The 14536-nt window shown below is 37.9% G+C and overlaps 1 protein-coding gene across 1 annotated transcript in view; it reads right to left on the bottom strand.

Moving 5' to 3' along the window:
• Window positions 1–3106: 3106 nt before the first annotated feature.
• LOC125235109 (pyruvate carboxylase, mitochondrial) overlaps window positions 3107–14536 on the bottom strand; it is a 52244-nt gene continuing 40814 nt past the window's right edge. Inside the window, 7 exon segments of the mRNA XM_048141542.1 lie at window positions 3107–5317; window positions 5774–5849; window positions 7011–7172; window positions 7820–7945; window positions 10006–10114; window positions 10790–10996; window positions 13433–13643. Coding sequence (XP_047997499.1) covers window positions 5145–5317; window positions 5774–5849; window positions 7011–7172; window positions 7820–7945; window positions 10006–10114; window positions 10790–10996; window positions 13433–13643 — 1064 coding nt within the window. The 3' untranslated portion in view covers window positions 3107–5144.

Raw genomic sequence — 14536 nt, 5'->3', positions numbered from 1 at the left:
TGCGGAAGCTGTATTTTGGTCATTTTTACAACTACGAAAATGACAAATATACATTTGGATTTCTGTTCAGAAGTATTATTTATTGATATATTAATTATATACGGGGTCTCAGGAACCCCGTACCGACCAGGGGACAAAAATTACCTTCTAGTGCGATACGGGTCTCCGTGAACCCCGTAAAAGGATTTGCTGGCCCGTACGGGGTTGTGGGTACAGTATCGCTAGTGCAGTGCTTACTGAAATACTTGTTATCGGCAAATTAAAAATGAAGCACTCGAACCACACGTTAGAACTACTATATTCCAAAAACAAAGGTTATCCCACACAATAAACGTCAAAATCACCACAAATTAACATCTAATTAAATATGTTTTTAATATGTAAAAACGGTGGTGGTTTATCTTATTTTATGTATCTTTGTTACTTAATTATATTAACTACTTTCACAAAAATAAAAGAGTGCGAAGTATCATATTTTTGATGTGTATTTTTTTATTAATACAGAATATACATCGATATTTTTATTTCCCATCACTACTAATTTATCGACCTTAATACATTACATGCGTTACGGGGTGTACTAAGCCCCGTATTTTTTCAATTTTAGTGCGATACGGGGATAATATAACCCCGTATTTTCTTTTCTATATAATTTTGTGAGTTTTTATCGTATCCACGTGCGGGGATAATGAGACGTAGGAAATTTCATACTCTTACAGTTAGTCGAAAAAAATATTGGAAAATCTAATATTTCAGGAACTTACAGCACTTTTAACAGACTTAGGCGTACGGGGCACTTTTATACCCGTAACGCACTACGGTGTAAACTATTACGGGGCGGATTGGGCCTCGTAACGCACTAGATTTTGGGTTAAGGTTTTGGCTTGCCGCAGCGAACGTGTTAAAAATGTTTATTCAGGGTGAAATAAAAAGGATCGTTCAAACTTTGCATAGTAACTTTTGAGGTCATAATGAACAACTTTTATTATAGGACCAATGCTGAAATCGCGAAAAAAAAATTTGGCCGTTCCATAGAAATCGCCAATTTTTTTTTGCGATTTCAGCATTGGTCCCATAATAAAAGTTGTTCATTATGAGTTAAAATGTCAAATATTAATATTAGCGTCATCTAGCTGAGCGTACCCCAAAGGTGTAACGCCATCTAGGCCACCGTACCTTTTTCTGTATGGTACTGAGGTACGTTTTTTTCTTAGACTTTATCTGTCTATACGGAGTTATATATGTCTTTGCCTCAAATGCAAAGTTTGAATGGTCCTTTTTATTTCACCGTGTATAAGGTCTACTATTGCCTGGCAGTTCAGGCGTAAAAAAAGGCATCACTTGGTCTCTTAATCATATAGTGACTATATCTAAATTTGCGTGACGCAATACTATGTGGACGGCCCCAATACATTCACTATTTATTTTCAAAGGCATATACGTAAAATAGTGAACTCATGTGATGAACTTATATTTCGTTTGTTTTATTTCATAGTTTTTACAAGCACTGAAATGTTACTAATGTATATTCATCATCATCGCAAAGGTACTTAAAATTATTTCTAGGCGCGAACAAGTTAATTTCATATATATGGCTCTTTAAACGAACCATTTCTATTTTACTATTAATCGAATGACGAGCCACAGATAATTTTTCACCACACCCGCAAACTAAATGTGCTATTGCACGCAGGCGGAGCGTGAGTTATAGAAAAATCGTTCTCCCGAGGGAATAATAAAATTTCTTGTACCGTAATTCATTTGTTTACATCTATTTACTTATTTTTTATATTGCGAGTGTGATGAAAAACATTGTGTGTAACTCGGGGAGTATGTATATTACAAACTCTACTCTTTAAATCGCTCCGGCAAGCCGTCGCGATTTACCTAACTCTCGTTAGTAATATTCAACTTCCTCCCATTGTTGCACAATGTAGTACTATTGCTTCCTCATTGGTCTAATTTTGGGTCCTAAAATTGTAAGTGTTCGCGCATTGGTGTTGTGTACATATTTGTTACTATTAATTATATGCTAGGATAGTAAGTAAGCACTGAAAGTAAATTATAGTTTCAAAATATACTTTTTAATAAGATTTACAGTTTTTATTCTTTTATAATATTTTTTACTACCTCATAATTATATCGTTTCACGCAAATGAAGGAATCTGGTTGTGTGGGTGACACCCGTATCATTAGGGCCCATTAAGACGGTACGAGAACTCGCATACGAGTTTTATTACATTGCGGTATTTGATGGCTGTGCAAAATTGTATGTAACCTCAACAGCTCGCAATGTAACTAAAATCGCTTGCGAGTTCGCACGCCGTCTAAATCAGGCCTTATACAGTCAAGAACTGTCAAGAGCCACCATTTCATTGGTTAATCAGCAATTCCCGTCAACTTTGTACAAAAATTAAGGGAAAAGTTAAATTTGTTTTTATTAATTCCTATTTTGTTACCAAGATTTTGTTGATTAATTGAGATTTTATTAAGTTTTATTTTGTCATTAAGGTTCTCTAGTATCTATATTTTCTTAATTATAACAATTATCCTGTATATATCTTACGAAAGTCGAATTATATTACTAAATGTTGGTAACAAAATAGGATCAATTAAAATTTGCTGACGTGGCATTGTACAAAGTTGACGGGAATTGCTGTAATATGGTCACACATAGACATTATCTTTCATTCAGTCGTGCCAGCAGTAAATGACTTCTACAAACTTACCAATCCGTTCTTTCGTCCTTTTTACTTCGAACAAACAAAAACCAAACAGGATCGAGTATAATATTATAGAGAGTTACTGTCGAAGTAAAATGTGTAATCACAGTGCATAGACTGCCATCTCTTGACACAGGCTTAAAACTTTTGAACCTCAGTTTTGACAATTTGGCCCATGTTCTTAGCTTGATATGTTTTAAAATGTCAAATATTAATATTAGCGCCATCTAGCTGAGCGTACCCCAAAGGTGTAATGCTATCTAGCCCACCGTACCTTTTTCTGTATGGTACTGAGGTACGTTTTTTTCTTAGACTTTATCTGTCTACACGGAGTTATATATGTCTTTGCAAAAACAAATCAGTTATAGAATAAAAACAAAAGCTATGATAAAATCAATATATTGCTGCATAAACGTAAAAATGAAAATAACAATATTACAGAATGATAACAAAATTAGCACCAACATACAAACATCTCTTAACTTAGTCTCAAGTACAGACAGATCGGCTTATATCTAAGTTTTAATTTACAACTAAACATAGTCTTATTTTGTGATATGTCCATACCTTTTTCATTGCACCCTGTTGTATGGAATGACTAACTACCGGGATCTATAAGATAATTATGGCTAGAGGCAAGGAGACAACTAAGTTTCAGAAATGTCTAAAAGTCAGTACATAATAGTTCCAAATTCTTCCAGAGTGGCGCTACAGTAGGATATAATTGACTTTTAGGTTTCAGTGATTTGAAAAAAAAAAGTAGTGCAGCGCCCCCTTTTGATGGAGCCTTTTCTTAAACAGTAAGTGTACTCCTAGCCCCTAAACCTTGTGGGGGGTAAATATAAATACACCGAATAGGGCAGTACAGAAAAACAGATATTGAATACGGACCAAAACTATAAACATTTATTTGAAGTAACTTCTGTTCCTTTAATTCTTAAACAACAAAATTCAAAGAACTTTATGCCAGACTTTAAATGAAGTCATATTTCTAGTCTGTCCTTTTACGAAAAAAAAAAAACAAATTAAGTACAACCAAATCTTCAGTTAACAATTTCAGTTTCAGAATCATCTTTGAGAGCTTAAAAGCTCGAAATGTATTTAATACATATTTTTTGCCATAAAAATAACGGTTTTTTTTTCGAAAAATACCTTTCCCAATCCCTAATTGAGCTATTTTTTTTTACTGTGATGCTATAAGTCACTTCACCACTTTTAGTGGTTGATATCACAGTTCGGTCAATAACAGTACCCTTTTGGGCTTTGCCGCGGTCGGGTAAAGATTTGAAGCTTCCTAAATAGGTATAAATATTTTGCGATTTGATTTGAAATGCTGAAAATGCTTTTAGTCGAATATTTTACTTGGTAAATAAATCTTCAATTTGTTTAATCCATGATTCAATAGAATTAATATAAATCGCAAAATACATAAAAAAAAATTAAGTTCATACATACAATAGTATTTTCGTATAAAATGCTGCTTACATTTATGCTTGTGCCAAATAAAAAATATAAAAACAGGATATTTATAAATTAAGTAACATTAAAACTATTAACTATCACTCTTAGAGTCGCTGCGTTTCTTAGATATTAATATCAGTTATAAAAAAACACATTTAACAAACAACATTTTAAATATAAAAAGAGAATTTCAAAACAACGAAAAAGTTTTATAAGTACTTAACAAAAAATATTTTGACTTACACAAATATACATAAAAATCGATTTATAAAATCGAATCCAATTTTTTCTCAAGATCAACTTATCGTAAAATTTAACATACTGATCAAAAGCTGTAGGTTTAAAATAGTACGAAAACCGGTTAAGTAACCGAAATTTTATTCAAAAAATAATTATCTAATCGAAACATACGCTAGCCAAAATGCCAATCGCTTACGCTTCAAAGCTAACGAAACCCCAATCTATCGAACTAATAAGGAAGAATGATAGCCAGCATTATCATCTGGGATGATAAGTCACCTAAGTAGCATACAATTTAGAGCCAGTAAATTAAGAAACGTTTCAGAACACATGTAATTATCGGCCGAAGCGGAACCGAGGCTAACAAACATGATCTGAGGTTTATTTACTGGGCAAGATTTGCACTATTTTTCTGTTTCACGGAGCCTGGAAGCGGTATCTTTATTTAGCGCAGCGGCCCGAAATTTGACGCTTTCCGCTCGGAAGACAGAAAAGTTTACAATTATCATTCATCCTTCCATACACACAAAATATAAAAGAAACGAAACGAATCACTAAATAAAACTTAAGAGTGGGCCCACGGGCAACTTTGTCGCCGCAACTAAGTCTTCTCTCACACCACCAGTCCATGGGCCAGTATGAAAGTGCGACTACGGAGCGACGCAACAATATAGTTGCGGTTACAAAGCTGTGGGCGCATAACCTAACACGTTACGCTGTTCATTCAATAGTGGCAATGAGGTCATCGCCCTCGAGTTTCTGTCCATTCGTGATGAGCACGGTTTGTATGGTGCCCGCCTTGGGCGCTTGGACGATCATCTCCATCTTCATGGCTGAGAGGACCGCGATAGCTTGGCCCTTTTCTACTTTGTCGCCTTCCTTCACTTTCACCGCTGTGGAAAAAAAAAAGATAAATAACTTCAAACTACGAACACCGTTCGTTCGTCTATTCGTTCGTGTCTGACAATTACATTTTTACAAATTGTCTCTTTTCCTCCCTTTTAGGAGAAAGTCATCAAAGTGGCACTTATCTGTTCAAATGCACTATTTTTTACATATATACATTTTTTAGGTGTAAATAATTTCATAAAACAGTAGGTATATTCCTCATAGGGGATGTGAAAATCAGTATGTGTCGTATGGTTCAAAATTATTTCCACCTTGCGCATCAACATTTGAGTACCTCATCACAAGATTCTATTTTAGAATCCTTGGCTTCGATCAGGATTCAATAAACGCGCTCGGTTGTTATTTTGTTCCCTTCTAACACATGTATTTTAAAATCATTTGTTACTTTTTATTAATTCTTACTTGAAAGGTAGACATGTATCCATATAAAATGTACTTACATAAAACAGTGCCAGGCATCGGGGCTCCAACTTGGTTCTTGTCTCCCTTGATGGCTTTAGGGTGGATCTTCATTTCCTGAAAAGTAAAAAAAAACGTTAGTTGCAGTTGTTGTTGAATTAAGATTTTATCTATCACTATAGTATTATGCACTAGTGTAGATCTATAGTGTAATTACCTTAGTTAGTTATTTTGTCACCCATTGTATGAGCCATGTTGCTTGATTCAAATAAATAAATGAAATGAAATGAAATTACTGTTCTAAGCTGTACTTACGTAAGTTTTACGCGATTAAGTCCCGTTTTAATTTTACTTCCGATGGCGCTACACGTCACGAAGCTGTGTCCCGAAGTAGTAATAAGAAGGGATTTTCTCATTTGTGGGTCTTGGCCTTACTTTTCTAGCAGTCCAGATAAATACGAGTAAACTTTCAGCTGTTGAGATTATTAACGTGCGGATGTTGAGATTCTTTCCTCGTTCGTTCACTTCGAAGCTACATGGTGTTGGAACAATATGCCTCCTCCACACCGAATATTGTTACATTTTTTTTGTCTCTTATTAAGTTTTTATCGATAAATAGTTAGTAATTAGAGCAAGAGACATTACTCCTATCTCGTCTAGGGACTACTAACCACTTCAACTTATGTCTTTCCTCCTATCTACCGCGAGCTTTAACTTCTGAAGCGCGAGCTTTACAGTGTTGGAACAATATTCGCCTCACCACTCCGAACATTGTTAAGGTTTTCTTTATGATTTATTATTGTTTTTATCACAAAGCATGTGACTTGTTCACAAAATATCCTAAGTGAAGGACCTATTACTAACCTTGCTAGCCGTGTCGTCCTTAATGAACACGATTCTAAGTTGTCCGTTGAGTTCGAGAACACTTCTCTCTCGCCAGCCGCGGTCATTTCATCGGAGACGGCTAACTTGCGGATGTCGAGCGTTTTTCCACGTTTGATCTTTACTTCGATGCTACATAGTATCTTTTATTAAGTTTTTATCGATAAATGCAAAATAAATAGTGATTAGAGCGGGAAACACTAGTGCTACCTAGCTACTAGGGTCTACTAACCTCGCTGGCAGTCGTTCACGATCAATCTTCGAAGCTACACAGTGTTGGAACAATATTCCCCCACCACTCCGAACATTGTTAAGTTTTCTTTGTATCTTATTATTATTTTTTGCACTAATCATGCGACTTGTTGACAAAATATCCTAAGTGAAGGACCTACTAACCTTGCTAGCCGTCTCGTCCTTAATGAAGACGCTTCTAAGTTGTCCGTTGAGTTCGAAGAACACTTCTCTCTCGCCAGCCGCGGTCATCTCATCGGAAACAGCTAACGTGCGGATGTCGAGCGTCTTTCCGCGCTCGATCTTCACCTCGATGCTTTCGCCGACCTGAAAAAAAATGTTGTTACATAAAGTGAATATTACTAAGGATAAGTTTTTTTTATAACAAATTTCTGCGAAATCGTTAGACGAGATCGGTGTAAATAAATAAATATATAAATAAATAAATATACAAAAATTGCTCAAACAAGCATACGGCCCGCCTGATGTAAAGCGGTCACCGTAACCTATGGACGCCTGCAACTCAAACAGTGTCACATGCGCGTTGCCACCTCATTAGAAACTTGTACATTCCCTTTTGCTGTGTTAAGTACACAGCAAAAAGGAGTGTACAAGTTTCAAGGAGGGTTCGGGTTGCCGACGACTCAAAGGACAATAGACGGAACAAGTTAATTCCGTAAGTCCTCCCGTCATCAGCACACCGCACCCACTTTGAGCTCTGGCAGCCTTACTCACCGACAGGTACACAACACTATGAGTAGGGTCTAGTTCTATTTGGCTGCGGTCTTCTGTAAGACGGAGGTACTACCCCAGTTGGGCTCTGCTCTAGATTCGAGCGAGACGATATCCGCTGTGCTGTGCCCTACCACACAAAGCGGAATATCATTCGCTATGCCCTACCTCCTACAACTTACTTGTTTTAAAAAAGGCCATCTGGCCATCCCTATCGCACTATTTAATTATATTGTACTCACCGAAGGTCCGACGAGGAAGGTCTTGGTGTCCAGATGTTTGACGGGGCCATACTTCTCGCGGATCCTGAAGAAGTCGTTCGCGACTTGCGGGTACATAGCTGCCGACATCACATCGTAGTCGGTGATCTGTGGATATCGAATATTTTTATTATTTATAGGGTACTACCTTTTGCCCGCGGCTTCGCTCGCGTTAGAAAGAGACAAAAAGTAGCCTATGTCACTTTCCATCCCTTCAACTACCTCCACTTAAAAAATCAAGTCAATTCGACGCTCCGTTTTGCCGTGAAAGATGGACAAAAACAGACACACACACTTTCCCATTTATAATATTAGAGGAAGACCTAGGAGAAACTATTTCACCTAAATTAAAGAAAAGGTTCAGGTCGTGTCGTACCAGAAGGTGTAGAAGTTGGCCGGACGAGATGGAGATTGCTCCACCGATTTTTAGAAGCCCGCTAAAAGTAACAGCTTGTTCGTGTCAAAATTAAAATCCCTCTTAATCTCCGAAGCGTACTATACTTTGCACGATTAAAATTAAAAAAAAAAATTTTTACCAATACGAACTATAATAGAAATGCAAATTGTAATATGATGATGTGACGTGTAAATTATTATTTATGAATAAATGATTGAATTGAATTGAATTGAAGAACTCTTTCATAAAGGTTTCGTTCGATTAACTGGTTTAGAACAAAATAAACCGGTTTATTCCGCACCATAATAGGTAATACTGTTCTAACCAAACAAAAAACTCGCTGCGTGAACTTAGGTATTTAGGTGCGCCTCGCTCGTCGAATAAACCGGTTTATTTCGGTTAAAATAAAGTTCTCATAACGTTCGAGTTCTTTAAAAAGTTCGGAGTAAAATCGAAATAAACCGGTTCCAAGCCTTGCTTTTAAATTCGAGAGAGAGAGAGAGGGTATATCATCATATCAGAACTTGTGTTCGTAATAAGGATGTTTTTATTTTAAATTAACAGACAAATCAACAGACATTCGTTCTTGTTGAAGATAAAACATAAGGACTCCTCTCAAAGAGAAATACACATTTGGAACGTTGTTTATGACACTTTATCCTTTAAACGCCTCGCCTATTATATATTTTTAACATATTGCGGAGTTTGTCGGAATGTATGAAGGTATAATTGGGTAAACTGATATGAGGGTCAAAGGGTCAAATGAAGTTTGGGTACAAGTTGGGTCTAACTGAGTTAAATACAATAATATATCTATTCACAAAGATAACTACAAAAGTCTTCGTATTTTTATGACATAATGATAACTGGCTCAAATGGGACTGGGCTGGTCACGTCTGCCGCATGCATACTGACAGGTGGGCTAGTGTAGCTACCAATTGGATGCCACAATTAGAGCGCGGACGCGGCAGGCCCAGAAGAAGATGGAGGGACGACCTAGACACTTTTCTCACCAACTGGCCGGAAGAGGCACCAAACCGGGAGTCTTGGAGGTCAAGGGGAGAGGCCTTTGCCCAGCAGTGGGACACCATTATAAGCTAACAAAAAAAAATTATAACAAATCTAATCTTTCAACTTTGTAACATAGGAAACGACTAACGGGTCACATGGGTTCAAAAAACACTAACAACAAGTTATGTTTCAAACAACGTATAAACTCTTTAAAATTAACAGATGAAGGTAAAACAACAGGAATCTAAAAAACGTGTCAAGAAAAAATCTGTTAGTGACATTTCTAACATTTTACACTAGGAAAGTGGTAAATGACATCTGGTTTACCAAATTTTCTATTTCGCCGGTCACAAAATTCTGAAAACGTCATTAATGTAAAAATCATACACTTTAAGGAAATAGGTAATACACTTAAAAATGTGAGTGTGTTTAGTAAAACGTCCCACTTTGTCGGTTACCATTAAGGCGAAAATTACTTGTATCTTTATATGAATAAACTGACAAAGCGGCTTTATAGCAATCGACAATGTGGGATGTTCTCCCGTGCACACTCACAAATTATACCTTAAAGGGTATCTTATAGGTTTCACTTGAACATGACATACGAAGAATTGAAATCTACGTCAATTTTATAAACATTTGTTTTCTCTCATCCTCTTAACTGCTATAAACGGTACTGAAACTTGAACAGTTTTATGTACTCTGCCTACCCCTTTTAGGAATACATGTGTCAGTTTATAGTGTATGTATGTATGTTTACCTGCGGGTAGGTCTCTTGGATTTCAGCCTTGAGTTTGTCGAAGTCGAGCGGCGGCATTTCCGCGCCGGGCCGTCCGTCGATTCTCTTCATGTCTTTCAGTACTTTGGATCTGTAAACAAAGAAATTTACTATAATCAAAGAGGATCGAGTATTATAGAGAGTTATTGTCAAAGTAAAATGTAAAATCACAGTGCACAGACTGCCATCTCTCGACACAGGCTTAAAACTTTTTAACCTCAGTTTTGACAATTTGGCCCATATTGTTAGCTTGATATGTGTTAAAATGTCAAATATTAATATTAGCGCCATCTAGCCGAGCGTTCCCCGCAGTTGTATCCCCATGAAACCTGGTTTTCTCTGGGTTTTAAGAACATACAGATGTTGACGAAAATTTTATTGAAGTGCTATTAGAGATAAATAAATAAATAAAATAAATAAATATATATTGGGCACACCTTACACAAATCAACTTAGCCCCAAACTAAGCAAAGCTTGTACTATGAGTGCTAAGCGACGATATACATACTCAAATAGATAAATACATACTTATATACATAGAAAACATCCATGACTCAGGAACAAATATCTGTGCTCATCATACAAATAAATGCCCTTACCGGGATTCGAACCCAGGAGTCCCAGGACCGCGGCTTAGCAGGCAGGGTCACTACTTCAAAGGCTCCAGGTATCCACCGTAGTCAAATAACTAGTAGATTCTACTGATATCAGCAGGTGACTGAGGTTGCCAGAGCTCAATGAGGGTATGTTAGCGTTAGCAACGTACCTCAAAGGTTCAGGGTACCCGCCATGCGGCTGGCCAATCGCTCCCTGTAGGAACTCCACCACAGACTTGGGGAAGGAGAGCTCCTCAGCCTTGGCCTCGATGTCCTTGGCGGTGAGTTTGTTCTGCACCATGAACTGCGCCAGGTCGCCGACGACCTTCGACGAGGGCGTGACCTTGATGATGTCGCCGAGGATGAGGTTCGCTTCTCTGTGAAAAGATGAATTCTTTTTGTCAGAATTTGGATCCCCCCCAATTAGCAAAAGTTGTTAACAAAAATTAACTCACTGTCAGTTTTGTGACGACAATTAAGCATAAAATGTCTAAAAAATTACTTTTTTTACATTCTGAATGTAGATTATCGCTTTAAAGTTTGATGTGCTGAAATATTGATATTTTATATAATAGTTTGTTTACATTGTTGACAATTTCCAATGGGCGCGATTTAACTTAAATACGAAAATTCTTCTCAAATACTAGTAGATACCACGAAGTAATTTCGCAATTTGAGGCTGAAAGTATTTGTACAGTTGAGCATTGCCACCCATCTCAGTACAGAAGATGGAATTGTCAAAAATTATCACTTGTAAGCCTTCTTAACCTAACTCTCTCAGGCTCACGCCCAGCAAGAAGGCCTGGAACTGCTTTGATTTCTGTCGTGTTGCCTTTATGAACTTTATGGATATTTCTGGAGCGAAATTTCTGTAAATAACTTATAGGCACTGGTCCGCGAGCTAGTAAGCTATGAGCTATCGGCTATAAAAACGAACAAAAGATAATCACTCCCGTGCAAATAAAAGAGACACCGCGATGTTTATAGTTACTCGCCCAGCGGTGAGCTATTAAAATCGCCGTGTCTCTTTTATTTGCACGGGGGTGCTTATCTTTTGTTCGTTTTTATAGCCGATAGCTCATAGCTTACTAGCTCGCGGTGGGACCAGTGCCATAGTATCATACCTGTGAGCCTTTTTAACCTGCTTGAACTGACCAACACCAGCAAGAAGATCTGGAACTGCATTGCTTTCTACCGCGCTGGCTTTATAAACTTTATGGATACTTTTGGAGCAAGATTTTTGAGAGTTTCCTACCTGTTAGTTTTCTTGAACTCTGCAAAATGACTGTCCAACCCCAGCAGAGAAATCCTTTTTTGTCACTTTTATGAAATGTGATATTTAAGACAAATTTTATGTAATTTCTATTCAGAATAACGAGGTATTTCAATCCAAATAAGAAAATAAATGTCCCATACAATTTTTTCTTATTTTGTTACTACTATCCAAACATTTTGTACGGGATAACAAGGGACGAAAGAAACAAAAATGCATAAAAATTCTGGGACACTTTTTGTCTCCCATTGAGAAAGTGCTCGTGACTTTGACCTAAAATTCCCTAAAAAAATGGCAAAAAAATAACAAACGCTCTGGAACTGCGCTGCTTTCTGACGCGTCGACTTTATGAGCGAGATTTCTGTGGAACCTTATAGTAACTTCTTGGCGAGCTTGATCAATCCATTATAGGCCACGTCTTTGCCTTTTTCTAGTCTCTGGCCGAGAGTTAGCCCATAAAAAGTATCATACCTGTAAGCCTTCTTAACCTCTTTGAATTGACTTCCAAGCCAAGCGAGAAGGCCTAGAACTGCGTTGCTTTCTACCGCGTTGGCTTTATGAACTCTATGGATACTTTTGGAGCGAGATTTCTGTAAATAACAAAGTATCATACCTGTAAGCCTTCTTGACCTACTCGAACTGGCTGCCCAGGCCGAGCGAGAAGGCCTGGAACTGCAGGTTGGTGTACTGGCCGCCGGGGATCTCGTTGAGGTACACGTCCGCGTTGCCGGACTTCATCGTGGCCGTGCACTCGAACGGCCCGTACAATGTGCGCGCCTGTTCCCAGTACGCGGAGTACTCCGACACTTTTTTAGGGGGATTTCTTATATGTAGTTTCCTACCTAGAAACGTTCTTACGCGGAGTATTCCGATACTTTTTGAGGGGATTTCTTATAGTTTCCTACCTGTTAGCCTTCTTAAACTGCAAAATGAATGTCCAACCCCAGCAGAGCATTTCTTTTTTTGTCACTTTTATGGAATGTGATATTTAAGACAAATTTTATATCATTTCTACTCAGAATCACGAGGTATTTCAATCCAAATAGAAAAAAAAATTGTCCCATACGATTTTTTCTTATTTTGTTACTATTTTCCAAACATTTTGTACGGGATAACAAGGGACGAAAGAAACAAAAATGTATAGAAATTCTGGGACACTTTTGGTCTCCTATTGAGAAAGAAAGTGCTCGTGAATTTGAATACAACTGACCTAAAATTCCCTAAAAAAAATGGCAAAAAAATAAGAAACGCTCTGGAACTGCGCTGCTTTCTGACGCGTCGACTTTATGAGCGAGATTTCTGTAGAACCTTATAGTATCTTCTTGGCGAGCTTGATCAATCCATCGTAGGCCACGTCTTTGCCTTTGGCTAGTCTCTGGCCGAGAGTAAGCCCATAAAATGTATCATACCTGTAAGCCTTTTTAACCTGCTCGAACTGACCAACACCAGCAAGAAGATCTGCAACTGCATTGCTTTCTACCGCGCTGGCTTTATAAACTTTATGGATACTTTTGGAGCAAGATTTTTAAGAGTTTCCTACCTGTAAGCCTTCTTAACCTGCTCGAACTGGCTGCCCAGGCCGAGCGAGAAGGCCTGGAACTGCAGGTTGGTGTACTGGCCGCCGGGGATCTCGTTGAGGTACACGTCCGCGTTGCCGGACTTCATCGTGGCCGTGCACTCGAACGGCCCGTACAATGTGCGCGCCTGTTCCCAGTACGCGGAGTACTCCGATACTTTTTGAAGGGGGATTTCTGTGAACAGTAGTTGTGATGTAAGATGTTAGGACCAACATTAAGTGAGGTACTGTAAGAGAGACGGCCTATTGGTGAAGGGCATCCATATATTTAATACACTCTTTATCTTAATATCTTTTTCTTTCAAAGGTGTTCACGTGCAGTGAACATACCTACTGACATCAGCAGCATCAATCTGGGACAAGAAACTGCATCGGCTCACGTGCTTGCAAAAACTACGTTTGCACTTAATATGAAGAAACTGCAGCGTGGTATTACGCAAACATAGAATAATTTAGTATAAATAGATTGTAAAAAGTGTAAATAAATCGCTTTGATCCTGGACATCGTGGCTGTATCATTTGAGTATAAGGTTTTCCTCTCACTGTTGGTAGCAGTGAGAAAATCCTTTCCATTACCCATTTCCTTCCCTATCCGTCTGTACCTTAGGTCTCATGGTGCAGATATCCTGTACTTATTAAATACATGTATTATTAATTTATAGTTAGGGCTAGGGACGTAGGGATGTGTAGGGTTGTTTAGGGTGTTAGGGCACTTAGGTTGGATAGGCTACAGTTCTCTCCTTAACTTCTTGGTAAAATCACTTCCTGATTTTATTCGAATTGAACTGCTTCTATTCGAATTCCCCGTCAAGTGTTCGTTCTCCTTGACGTTTATCTATTATTCTAAATTCAAATCGGGGACTGCCAGTCACCGAACATCAAAATGCTGTGAAAGGTTTCATTCCGTATATGAAACCTCTTACAGTACCATACCATGGTCATACCGATCGGCCAAATGGCTTTCCCATAGGTGGGGGAAGTAAAATATTGGCAGAAGGACAGCATTATCTGAAGTACGTCTTCAGGGAGAAAAAATATTGACGAACGGGTGCGATTATGTAAAGTAAC

Source organism: Leguminivora glycinivorella, chromosome 17 (assembly GCF_023078275.1).
Source record: "Leguminivora glycinivorella isolate SPB_JAAS2020 chromosome 17, LegGlyc_1.1, whole genome shotgun sequence".
NCBI lineage: Eukaryota > Metazoa > Arthropoda > Insecta > Lepidoptera > Tortricidae > Leguminivora > Leguminivora glycinivorella.
This window is presented reverse-complemented; position numbering and strand designations above follow the sequence as displayed.